The sequence below is a fragment of the Jaculus jaculus genome, chromosome 2 (assembly GCF_020740685.1).
Source record: "Jaculus jaculus isolate mJacJac1 chromosome 2, mJacJac1.mat.Y.cur, whole genome shotgun sequence".
Classification (NCBI taxonomy): Eukaryota; Metazoa; Chordata; class Mammalia; order Rodentia; family Dipodidae; genus Jaculus; species Jaculus jaculus.
The window spans coordinates 168,634,824-168,648,458 of record NC_059103.1 but is presented as its reverse complement, the minus strand read 5'-3'; the positions used below and the strand labels follow the sequence as shown (position 1 = coordinate 168,648,458).

At 45.9% G+C, this 13,635-nt stretch overlaps 1 protein-coding gene across 3 annotated transcripts in view; it reads right to left on the bottom strand.

The window, feature by feature from the left end:
• Window positions 1-13,635, bottom strand: part of Matn2 (matrilin 2) — a 157,708-nt gene that overhangs the window by 98,096 nt on the left and 45,977 nt on the right. For all 3 annotated transcript variants that reach the window (XM_004663056.2, XM_004663057.2, XM_045143143.1), the window contains exons 2-3: window positions 8,941-9,510; window positions 104-226 (exon numbers count right to left, since the gene is read on the bottom strand). In XM_004663056.2, the coding sequence (XP_004663113.2) occupies window positions 104-226; window positions 8,941-9,510 (693 nt within the window). The remainder of the gene's footprint in view (window positions 1-103; window positions 227-8,940; window positions 9,511-13,635) is intronic.

Genomic DNA, 13,635 nt, shown 5'->3' with positions numbered 1-13,635 from the left:
TTCCAGGTCACCTGAGCTAGAGTGAAACCCTACCTTCAATGCGCCCCCCCCCAAAAAAAAAGAAAAGGGAGGGAGAACAGATACATTGGCAAAGCGCCCTTACTTCTGCAAGTCTTCTGGTCCAAGTTGAGAATGTACCCTTGCCTGCACCTGCAGACGTATGAGCCAGGCGTGTTGATGCAGAAGTGGGCACAGTTGTGTTCCAAGACGCTGCACATGTGAACGGCTGAAAGGAAAGACAAAGGAAGTTAAATGAATGGTGATGCATGAGGGAGCCAGTCAGGCCTCAAGAGCAACAAGCTGTAGACCCTACCGCAAGGAAGTACATGGTCTTGGGTACACAAGCCGGATCCAGACCCCATGTGGGTTCAGAGGAAGATGGGGTTAGGCTGCAACACATGAAAGTACAAAATAACCAGGCGTGGTAGCGCACGCCTTTGACCCTAGCACTCAGGAGGCAGAGGTAGGAGGATTGCTGTAAGTCCAAGGCCACCCTGAGACTACATAGTGAATTCCAAGCCAGCCTGGACTAGAGTGAGACCCTACATCAAAAAACAAAACAACAAACAAATAAATAACAACAGCAACAAAAGCAGAAATATCTGGTTCAATTTAATAATACCATTTAGCTGGCTGGGGATCAAAAATATTTCTGAGGACTGGAGTGATGGCTTAAAGGTTAAGGTGCTTGCCTGGGAAGCCTGAGGACCCAGGTTCAATTCCAAAGTACCCACATAAGCCAGATGCACAAGACAGCACGTACATAGACTTTCAGAGTGAGACAGCTTGTTACTGGCGATGATTTGGGCCATGTGCTGTAAAAGAAACTGAAATCATGATTTGAATTTTTGAGAAAAAATATGAAATTACAATTTGGGGGATGGGTTGTTTGTTTTATCAAAACAGAGTTTTCCCATGTATCCCAGGCTAACCTCGAATTCACCATCCTCCTACCTTAGCCTCTCAAGTACTGGGATTACAGGTATGGAACTACCATGCCTCAATTAAGAAAAACATTTGTTAGCAAATGTAGGAATGCTTAAATGAGTGTTCTACATGGTTGGGTTGGCCAAAACATTACAGGCCATTGCCAAGGTTCTTGGTTTCCCACAAGGAATAGATGGTAAGACCCTATTGCTAAAGACTCCACATACTTGGGCTGCAAGATCACTGAGAAATCCTGCTGGAGCTGAGATGAAAAGACCATGTATACCAGTTGACAGAAAGCTAGAAAAAGCTATGCTGCATGCAGTTCAATGGGAAAGAGAGAAATCACCAGTTGAGATACTCAACAGTGGACACTGCAAGCCTTAAATTTGGCCAGTCAGACCAAATGAGCCAACGGGTGCAATAGTGGCATGTCTGTTATGGGGGAAACCAGCCGCTCTCTGATTGGGCTGGAGGCCCACTCCATGGGAGGGAATACATGCCTAATATTGAAAACCTATGATGGGGGAAGTCATGAGGCCTAAGGGTGTATCATCTGCTGGTGTCTGGCTAAATAGTATATACTATGCTCACCAAACTGCCCAGTAAACACTTCTCTTAATGTTAATACCTATATATTAATGCTACTCTCACTTTTTTTTTTTCTTTTTGGTTTTTCAAGGTTGGATCTCAGTCTAGCTCAGGCTGACCTGGAATTTACTATGTAGTGCTGGGATTAAAGGTGTACACCACCACACCCAGCTACTCTCACTTTTGGTTAGAGAAGCTTCTCTTTTCAGATGGTGGTGACCTTGGGATGACTCAGAAGGCACCATAGTGCTGTGAAGAAGTGACAGAGGAGTGCTCAGCACTGAAACACCTCTATCCCACCTTCCAAGGCCCATTGTGGAAGAGGTGGCAGAAAGAATGTAAGAGCCAAAGGAAGGGTAGAACTCCTTACAACATGCTCCTTCAGACACAAAATGGCCTGGATATCCATGGCCTCACAGTGCCTGACACTACCTACACAAGACCATCATAATAGGAGGAAAAGATGATGACATCAGAATAAAAGAGAGACTGATTGAGATGGGGAGGGGATATGATGGAGAGTGGAGTTGCAAAAGGAAAGGGGGGAATTACCATGTATTATTGTTTATAATTATGGAAGTTATCAATTAAAAAAATAAAATAAAAGGTCAATATATATATATATTTTTAAAAGCAAATGTAGAAATGTTTAAATGAGTGTTCTATATGATCGTGTTGGCTGGGGGTGTTAAAACACGGAGGTCTGGATACATGGAGTCGTGTGTGTACAGTCATGCCTTCTCCCTTCACAGTATGCATAGACTTTGTCCACGCCTGCTGATGAATGGTGTGTCTTCAGAATATTATTAGGGCCCTAAGTTGTGTGTGGCCTGGGGGGTGTGGGGCTATTAGGGTAGGAGTAGCCTTGCTCTCAGCTCCAAAGTACCCGGCTAGACTGATAAAGCAGTTACCAAGAGGTTAATTGAAAGCAGGCCTGCCCAGGTGACAACGAGTCATCAGAATGCCAAGGACAGACACACATTCTTCAGTCTTGAGATTCACTGTTCTTTGCTAGTGGACAGCAAAGACAGAGCCAAGACATGTGGATTTGGGTTGTCCTGTAGACAGCACCTCAATTCATAGCACATCTGGCTGCCTGGTCTCCCGGGCTTCAGGGTGGCCTGAGATCACAACCCAAGGATTACCCCTTGCTATGGCCGCTGTGAGACATTACTGACCACTGGCATAAAGCTGCTGCTTGAGCCCAGGTTCATGGCCAGGCAGCCAAAGTCAGGACCATTACCCAGGACAGTGCTACAGGGCCTTACGAATTCCTCACTGCTCAACAAAGATTTCGGTCTTGGTTACATCAGGATGCTGCCTAACCCCACAGTCTGCTGACCAGCCTCTCTTCTCAGTTCTCTCTGCAGGACATCCTGCCCTTCGTAGGTGCATAGTGGCCTCTACTCCCCATGCCTGGCCCTTCCTTAGCACTTTCAAACTGTGTTATGACCCCTTGATTGGTTGTGGAGTTAACTGAGCGGATTGGAATTAAAGCACTCGCTGTTACTTAAGATGGAGTATCCAAGCTCGGACCCCACACCCCATCACCCCTGTGCTCTAGCAACCACTGTCAATGACAAAGTGACTATTAAAGTTATAATTGGATTAAGTTAATGCTGAGAATTTGAATATTATATATTTGGCTGCTTTTGTAACTTAGCCCTTAACCAAGCATATGTGGGTTTTTGTTTTTGTTTTTCTTTTTTGGGTACAGCTGTAAAATACTTGGATATAGGAAATGTTATTCTTGAAGCCTTGATATTCAGGATGGATTGTAAGATATAAATTTCTGTGAAATTTCAAAGCTTATCATTTTAATAACATTATTTACAGATTTAAAAGATGTGCTTATCACAAGGCTGTTGACAGGCGGGAGAAACTATTGCATAATATAACTAACTTGGGATAATTTGCATCAGTTTGAAGAGAAAAAATCCAAAGCCGCTGTGAGTCTGTATCATCCCAACATGCTAATGGGGGGATGGAAGGCAGACAGGAGAATTTCCTAGAAAGCTCACAGCAAACATAGCAAAGGACAGTAGAGTGAGAATCCACAGAGAGGAAACCTGCTTCAAATGAGGTTGAAAGGTATGGACTGACCTAAAAGTTGTCCTCTGACTTCTACATGTGTGCCATGGTGCATGTGAGTCCCCCCCCACACACACACACAAACTCTCTCTCTCTCTCTCTCTCTCTCTCTCTCTCTTTCTCTCTCTCATGCCCCACAGACAGAACACATAAACTTTTGAATAACTTAAAATGGAACTAGCTTTTGTATTTTCTTGTGACACACTGAGTTTAAGTAAGGTTGCTTTCATGAAAATGGGGCAGGAGGTATTTTACCGAACCATGAACAACTTACCAGTGGCTATACCACTGAAAACCTCGATGCCCCATGTATTGCTTTTAAAATAAAATAGAAACCAAACTTAAAATGTCATCATTATTTGCCTGATTACAGTAATCATCCTCCATAACTCTGGCCAGAAAACTGCTACTCCCCTTTTCAACCTGAGCAGCACATAGTGTTTATGATGTAGTTTCTGAGCTTGAGTTCCTGGGTGCACATCTCAACTCTTCCACAGAGAGCCATGTGACCTTGGGCAAGTTCTTTAATTCTTTAGATCTCAATTTCTTCTTTTGTAAAATGGAAATTTTAGCCGAGCATGGTGGCACACACCTTTAATTCCGGCACTCAGTAGGCAGAGGTAGGAGGATCACCATGAGTTCGAGACCACCCTAAGACTATATAGTGAATTCCGGATCAACCTGAACTAGAGTGAGACCCTACCTCAGAAACCAGAAAAAAATAAAAGGAAAAGAGAGGAAATTTTAAATCACTACCTCATGTTTGCTCTGTGGATAAAATGAGTTAACACATGCTAACAGCTCAAAAAAGGATGCACATGAGCACATGCATACTCACACACACACATCTTTTTAAAAATAATCTTTTATTTATTTATTTTTTTGAGAGAGGAAAAGAGGCAGATAGAGAGAGAGAAAACGCAGGCATGCCACGGCTTCCAGCCACTGCAAATGAACTCTAAACTCATACGCCCCCTTGTGCATCTGGCTTACGTGGGTCCTGAGGAATCGAACTGTGGTCCTCCGGCTGTGCAGGCATCTCTCTAGCTTTTTTTTTTTTTTTTCCTGAACAGAATGCTGTTTTGCAGCCCTGGTCTCCCTGGCACTTGCTATGTAGCCCAGGCTAGTTTCAAATTTGAGATCCTGGGCTGGGGAGATGGCTTAGTGGTTAAGGCACTTGCCTGTGAAGCCTAAGGACCCAGGTTGGATTCTCCAGGTCCCATGTAAGCCAGATGCACATGGTGGCACATGCATCTGGAGTTCATTTGCGGCAGATAGAGATCCTGGCATGCCCATTCTTTCTCCCTCTTTCTCTACCTCTCTCTGTCTCTAATAAATAAAAATTTGTTAAATTTAAAAAAATTGGGATGCTCCTGCTTCAGCCTCTTGATTGCAAGGATTACAGGAACATGCCACCATGCCCAGACATATGCACATATAACAATTAGGGGTACTGATTCTTAGTACTTCCTCTTTAAGACTCTCCTGGAGCCTCTAGACAGACCTAAGAGTCTTTGCCCCAAGCTTCCCAGTCATAGGTGCCTCTTCAATAAGTATACGTGTGCCAGCTCCACTCTCATTGCTCTGTAATGTAGGCATCATTCCTCCTACCTGGATCCCTCAGGCCTGGCACATGAAGGGAAAGTTTCAGTCTCTGAATCTCCCATGGGGCTTATTTGAAGTTGTTTAATACCTGCCTCATGGCATAGTTTTAAGTATTAATCAATATAATGTCCCCGACATAGAACAAGAATACCTATAATCATCAGAATGTACCTCAATCGATGTTTTAGAAACAAGTGAGACTTCCAGAACCCTGGGATGTCACCTGTAAACTGGAAGATGCTCATGGCTGTTGTCTGATCACTGGAGTAAAGGCAGTTGGACTGGAGAGATGGCTCAGCAGTTAAAGGCATTTGTTTACAAAGCCTGATGGCCTGGGTTCGATTCCCCAGTAAGCCAGATGCACAAAGTGGCACACACATCTGGAGTTTGTTTGCAGTGGCAGGAGGCTCTGGCCCACCCAGTCCCTCTCTCTCATTCTCTCTACCCCTCTCTCTGGTTGTGAATAAATAATAAATTTTTTTTAAAGCAAAAAGAAATGAAGGCAGCTGCCTCACCTGTTAGTCTTGAGCGCATTTGATTGTAATAACACATGAGCAGTACACCATTTATAACAGCTACTTGCAAATCTACCTTCTGCATGTGAAATCCTCATTTTCTAGATTAGGCACCTGAGGCTCAGAAGGCACAAAGATTTGCTCAGCTCAACAGATACCAAAGCAGAGATCCACAGGTTCCTAAGAGCTCATCACTGAAGTACACTTGAAAGACACCTACCACAGCTCAGGGAATTTTGTGGAAGAGGGGGCGGAAGTATTGTAAGAGCCATAGGTTGGGATGTCATGCCCAGAGGCATTGCCTCCCCCTAATAACTGACTGCTGCTCCCACAATGCATAACTCACAACCCCGTGGGGTATAACAGTAACCCCACTAAAGAGGGCCCCCAGTGGGATGAGGGCAGGGACAAGGGAAAGGATGGTTCCAGCACATGATATATCCATACTAAGTATGTACATACTAAAAAAAAAGAGGGGACTGAAGAGATGGTTTGGCAGTTGGGACACTTGCCTGTGAAACTTGGAAGTCTGGGTTTTATTCCCCAGTGCCCGTGTAAGCCAGATTCACAAGGTGGTCCATGCATCTGGGGTTCATTTGCAGTGGCTGAGGCCCTGGTGCGCCCATTCTTTCACTCTCTGTCTGCCTCTTTCTCTCTCTCTTTCTAATAAATAAATGATATATATATATATATATATATATTTTTTTTTTTTTTTTTAAAGAAAGAGCCAGGCGTTGTGGCATATGCCTTTAATCCCAACACTTGGGAGGCAGAGGTAGGAGGATCGCTCTAAGTTCAAGACCACCCTGAGACTGTATAGTGAATTCCAGATCAGCCTGGGCTAGAGTGAGACCCTACCTCAAAAAACCAAAAAAAAAAAAAAAAAAAAGGATTTGCTCAGCATCATATGGACAGCCTCCTCCTCACCTCACACAGACAGACTTCCCTTCCTTCCTCCCAGTTTTACCCACATCAGGTGAGCGTCAGCCACAGAACAGTGTCACCTGGCAAGGCGGCACTGCGGGGACTGCTATCAACGAACGGTACACTCTAGGAGAGCAATTTATCACTTCTGGCCTGTGAAGGAGTGAAATGGCGAAGTCATTTATAATCAGAATCCTACCATTTCCTACGCACTTAACAAGCTTGCTATCCTATAACTAGGGAGGGATGGCACGGTGTGTCACACCTGCCTTGCCCCCCCAAACCCCGTTTTTTCCTGATGGCCAAGTAAGAACACACAGAGGAAAGTGCCTAGCAGATGTGAGCTACTGCGATCGTTAGCGCGCCGTTGAGAAAGAGGCTCTGGGGCCTCCTCAACCTTTCAAGAGGGCTGATGAGGGTGCTCAGCTGAGCCTGGCGGTGCGGGCCTTGGCACACAGCTGTGTCTCAGCACAGTGGATGGGGGAGCCATGGGGGCCGGGCACTTCTCTGGCCCCATGAATGAATGGGATAACAATTATGTTTTTCTTAAGGCTTCCAGATTAGAACAAAGATGTGGGAGGGAAAGGGAAAAATCCAAACTGCCTTTTAATCTTGCTGCCTTGTCTTAAAGCCCAAGCCCGTGATCACCAACACGGGGTCATTTGTGCTACAGTGTCTCCGCCTTATCATATCGTCATTCCCTTTGCTGATAAATCCAGAGTGCTTATAAAAGAGCTCCTCCATTAAAATGTTCCAACACCCACGAAGAAGCTGTCAAAAGTGCGACGGAACCAATTTCTCTCTCTCTTTAAAATATTTCCAGGGAAGGGGGAGCATAAATTCTGCAGAAGTCATTTAAAGTCATAAACCTTAAAAATGTTTGCACTGTGTTCCACGGACTACAGTTTTCCAGTTGACTTGGGCCACAGAACACCACAATAACACGGCGCCAGGGAAATGGCACTTCTGAACAGTTTCCAAATGACATTGCAAAGAAAAAGGTTATTTTCCCTTCGTGGCATTGACTTTTTTATTTTTTTAAGTAAATCTTTTGATTCTGGAGTGAAGAGAAAATAGGGTCTCTACTTTCTGAGGTTAGTTTTGGGTAAAGGGATTTTTTTTTTTCCAGACACAACAAAAGTATATATTATCTTCTCTCCTATGTGCTCTGTCACAGGTTCTAAAGGTTTAACCTGTTCTGAGAACTGGTTTTCAGAGTCCAGTCCTTCCTATGCACCAGGTCTCTCTCTCTCTCTCCTTTTTTTTTTTTTTTTTTTTTTTAGGTAGGGTCTCACTCTAGTCCAGGCTGACTTGGAACTATGTCGTCTCAGGGTAGCCTCGAACTCATGGTGATCCTCCTACCTCTGCCTGCCTCCTGAGTGCTGGGATTAAAGGCGTGCACCACCACACCCAGCCAGGTCTCTTTTTCAGTTAACACATCTACCGATCACACCATCATGAGGCAAAAATGCCTTTGGTCTCCCACGCCATCCAAAGGGAGAGGGAAAGTATTATGGTTTCTCTGCCTTCCATTCCCATCCCTACACCAACTCACAAATTCCAGCTTAGGGAATCCAGTGTGTTGGAGGAGGTTTTTGTCTACCTATTCTTATTCATTCTGCTTTTGGGGTTTCAATGGCCCCCAAAGTATCTCCCTGAGTATCCTAGTTTAGGTTAGGTCTTGGGGCTGCAGGCTCCATCACATTCTGAATTCTTCTACAACATTGTTACAACTGCAGGCACTTAAATATTTGTGTTATTTAAATACATTGCTTAATAGCTGTCCCCGTGGTCAAAGTGTAATCTCCAGTGGTGGTTTGAGTCAGGTGTCCCCCATAAACTTAGGTGTTCTGAATGCTAGGTTCCCAGCTGATGGAGATTTGGGAATTAACGCCTCCTGGAGGGAGTGTATTTTGGGGGGTGCACTTTTGGGTATTATAACCAGTCTCCCCTTGCCAGTGTTTGGCACACTCTCCTCTTCCAGTTGTCCTCCTGATGTTGGCCAGGAGGTGGTGTCCGCCCTCTGCTCATGCCATCGTTTCCCCCTGCCATCGTGGAGCTTCCCCTCAAGTCTGTAAGCCAGAATAAACCTCCCCCGCCCCCCCCCCCACCAAATCTGCTCTTGGTTGGGTGATCTCTGCCAGCAATGTGAACCTGACTGCAACATCCCCCAAAGAATGCCGAACCTATCACGGCCTTTGCTGAGCACCCATCGCCAGCATAGCATGTGGGACGTGGCCCGGGATGAACCCTTGAAGATTAAAGAGCTAGAGGAAGCAGGGCTTACTGCACAACTTGTTCTGGAACACGGAGGTCAGTGACTCAATCTGGCTGAAGTTGGCCACCAGGAAGACGTGGTCCTCGTGGGGTTCACTCCCGATGGCCTTCAGTGTGTTGAGGTCCACCTGGCCCACACCAATGGCAAAGATCAGGATGCCTGTGTCCCGTGCCTTTGCGGCCACTTCAGCCACCGAGTCCTGAGGCCTCCCATCTGTCACAATCATTATGACCCGTGGCACATTCTCCCACAGGGGCCGGGCTCCCTCTGCCTCTGAGAAGGCAATGTTGAGGGCATATTGGATGGCTAGCCCCGTCATGGTGCCGGTGGACAGATGCCGCATCCTCTTGACGGCTCGTTCCACCTCAGACTTCCTCTTGAAGGCCTTCAGGGAGAACTCGTTCTTTACTGTGCTGCCGTACTGGAGTAGACCCACCCGAGTGACATCAGGACCAATGTCCAGGAACTGCAAGATGTCCATGATGAACTCCTTCACCTTTGCGTAGTCGTGGGCGTTGACGCTGCGGGAGCTGTCGATGATGAAGACCAGGTCTGCCCGCTTGTTCTCGCAGGTGCTCTCTAGGGAAAGAGCAGAGGTCACACACATCAGAGGGGAGGAAAGGACCCAACACAGACTGGCTCTTGTGGGAAATCCTGGGACTGATAACCATCTTCAAAACCTTCAGAATTCATCAGTTCTCCTCCCTCTCAAGAAAGTCACCAGGGCATGCATGTATGTGCATAGTGGATGATCATGACCCCCGATAACAAAGAGGCAGGTTTTCTTTTTGCAACATAAATAAATGACCATGAATTTCTAGAAAGTACCATGGTTGTATTGGCAGGTGGCCAAATCCTGATCAAGGTCAACTATGTTTGCACATAAGCTTGACAGGACACTGCAGAGTATGAAAGAAACTTAAGACAGGATCCAATGTTAAAAGGTTTAGAGTCTGTCTGGGAAGACTGAACTAACAGGAGAGCAATGAATGAAACCGTGGTCTGACAACAGACATCAAGAGAACAACGATATTTGGGGCGGAAGTCAAGGAAAGAGCACATGAGCCGGCCTTGTGGGTGCAGACTGAGCGGATTGAAGGACTACATGGAGACTTACAAACAGACACCTGAGATGGAATGGATAAGGTGGGTCACAGAATGCTTGATGACTCCTTACAGAGGGGAATGCCAGGCTCTAGGGGCAGGGATCCCACGGAGGGACAGCCAGAAGCCGATTACAAAAGACTGTTAAATTCAGACTCTGAAATCTGTGCACGATGTTACATGATGATGGAATGGCTTAGCATCATGTTATGTAACTGATATCTCATGTAGGGAAACTGGATGATACGTCACCTGATTCAGAGGCTGGGAATGTAGCTCAGTGGCAGAGCATGTGCCCACCATGCATGAAGCCCTGGGTTAAATTCTCAGAACCCCAAAACTGTCCGCTGAGTTGGGCAGCGGTTTCCAGATGCATGCTCCACTCCACTGTTGTTGAGATCTCAATCTGAGGGGCAGTGGGGAGAGGAAATGGGGGAAAGTGGACCATATCCAGAGCTGTTTCAACAAAGGACACTGATAGACTAGAAAACAGCAAGTGGGAGGCTTCTACCAGTTTACCAACACACTCCTGGAGCATTTTAAAATGAGGTCTAAGTTCATACATGAAACTCATCCCTCCATGTTTCTGGGTTGAGGATACTAGATGAGATCAGGTTCCTTCTGCCTCAGTGAATAGAAGCTGGGCATTCCTGTTGGAGTTTCTCACATATAATAAGCTATAGCCTGCAACAGTTTGGATATGACCAAAGGTTCATGTGTTCAAGCTTAACCTGTACCATGAAGCAATAAGAGAGTAGAAACTTAGCACAGCCATGATGTCTAGAAGTGAGGTCTCTGGGAGGTAATTAGGATAAATAAGGCTGAGTGGAGCTTCCATGACTCAATTCTGGTGACTTTCTTTTTTAAAAAAAAATATTTTATTTATTTATTTGGGGGGGTGGGAAGAGGCAGATAGAGAGAAATAGAGAATGGGCATGCCAGGGCCTCTAGCCATTGCAATGGACTCCAGACACATGCAGCCCTTTGTGCATCTGGCTTACATGGGTCCTGGGGAATTGAACCAGAGTCCTTAGGCTTCGCAGGCAAGTGCCTTAACCGCTAAGCCATTTCCCCAGCCCAATTTTGGTGACTTTCTAAGAAGAGGAAGACAGCCCAGCAGCGATATACACTTGTACTCCCTTTCCATACAATGCCTGTGCCTCCTTGGAAATCGACCAGCAAGAAGGACATTATCAGCTATGACCACTACACCTTAACCCCGGAACTCAGAGCCCAAGTAAAACACACTTTGCTTCATAAAGTCACCCAGCCACAGCTATCTCCTTAGAAAATGGACTAACACACTGCCTTTAGCCAGGGCTAATCCCTCTCTTCTCCCCCCCCTTCCCTACCTCCTTCCTGGACTTTGCAGTTAAAAGGGGATTTGAAAGGGATTAGAAAAGAAGATCCCAAATGCTTGCCTTAAATCCCAGCCACCACAGCTGCAATAAAGAGAAAGAAGGCCAAAAAACGAAACAGTGAAACCAGTCATAACAATGAGAAGGGGAAAGGCCTGTGAGGTCATCCTGTCCAGGCTAGCTTGCCAGACTGTGAGTTGTCACTGGGAGTTAGCACGCACACCTCTTCATTACAACTTCAAAGTGCACTGGTGTTAGAAGAGGAGCTGCCCCCAAGCCCCAACAGCCTCACCGGAAACTACATATAACACACCCTAATAAGACACAGACTAAGTAACTTCAGAGTGAGTTTCTCAAAACTCCCCAAACTGCTTATAGAACCCAGAAATAAGATCAATATCAAACCTGACATTCATAGGCTGTTTTAAAATCCTTTTTTTTTTTTTTGCATGTGTGCATCTGTATGTAGTAGATGTGATGTCCATGCACGTGTGCGTGCAGATATCGGGTGTCCCCCTCCATCACTCACTCGCTTATTTCCTTGAGATTGAGTCTCTGCACTGATTCCAGAGCTTTTTGATCGTTTCAGGAGCCCCAGCGAGTCTCCAGTCTCTGCTCCCTGCAGGACTGGCATTACAGGCCTGTGTGGCCATGCACAGTGATTTACAAGGATTCTGGGAATTAAGCTCAGTGGTCTGAGGTCCCTGCTGGCCAGCGTGCTTGCACAGGAAGCACTTTCAGCTGCTAAGCTATCTCTCCAGTTCTTAAAAAATCTGTTTTCTTTTTTTTTTTTTTTAACCCAGAGTGCCTTCATCATAACGTCCTCATTTCATGCTCAGAATAAACTATTGAGAAAAGTACTAGGACTATCATCCCACCGGACAATGAGAAAATGGAGGCACTCACTCGGGGAGGGGAGGAGAACTGGGAGCCAGCCAGCCATGCCCTGATCCTCTGGGGCTGAGGCTGAGGCTGTCTTGAGAGGCATTTCTAATGTTTAGGAAGGCGCCTATGATATAGTTTTTAGCTCTGTCCTAGAGCAATTGATAACATCTCCACAGGTCCCAGGAAAGAGAAAAAAGGCCAATCTTCCTCAGGACAGCCCAGGATAGTCCCTCTCTAGGACCACATCTGCCTACCCTGTCTGTGTGTGTACATGTCTACATATGTTCATGTATGTATGGAGGCCAGAGGGCATTCTAAGCTGTTAACTTTCAGGCATACCCACCTCTCTTGAGACAGGTTCTCACTGGCCAATTAAGCTAGGCTAACTGGCCACGTAGCCCCAGGGACCCTCCTGTCTCGGCCTCCTCTGCACTGGGATTACAAACTTGTGCAACGACACCTTGGTTTTCTTTCTCTAATACAGCATGGCTTCTGTAGATCAACTTCAGGTCCCTATGCTTGCAAGGCAAGCACTTTCCTGACTGACCTATCTCCCAGACCCCGCCCACCCTGCATAAGTACAGCTCACTGCTGGGAGAATGTGACCCAATTGTGTTACCAGTTTAGCACCCACTGTGAAGGAGGACGTTAGGCCTCCAAAGGGAAGCGTGTACAGAAAGAACTAGCCCCTTGAAGGCTCTCTTCTTCTCGAGATCTTTGAAAGCAGGAGATTCTGCTCATACTGGTATTTCTATTACGCATCTTAGGCATGGCATTAACATCCCACCAAGCAACATAATCAGTTTAAAGGAGAGCCTGGAAGGTCCATGTGGAATTGTGTACTAAGCTGGATTCATTCCCATCAAAACAAGTGGGTAGTTTCCACAATGCTTGGACACTTACAAAACCACAAAGGTTAAAAAAAGGTTGGAGGTTCCAAGTGAGTTAGAGTTCTAAGTTGAAATCAAGTCCTGGCAGCCCAAGTGACTGAGTTTTCTTCAAGAAAACCTCAGGTCCCTTGAGACTCAGAGCACAGTTCAGCTTGTCCCTGGAAGGGCTAGTTCAATGGGTCTCAAGCTTGAGTGTACACCCCAACTCCCTGGAGGATTTGTTAAACGCTAACATTAGTGGGTCACATCCCCAGAGCTGCTGACTTGATGGCTCTTGAGTGGCACATGAAGATTTGCTTTTCTAGTGGTTCCAGCGACGTTGATCATGGACTGAGAATGAGCTATCTAGGAAACAAAATCTCCATGGATCATCAAAGTCTTGACCTTGCTGTGTCTCTGTGAGTTTCACAAGGATGGTACTCTGAAGCCAAGTGGTTAGAAGCACAACAAGTATTGTCAGCATTTGT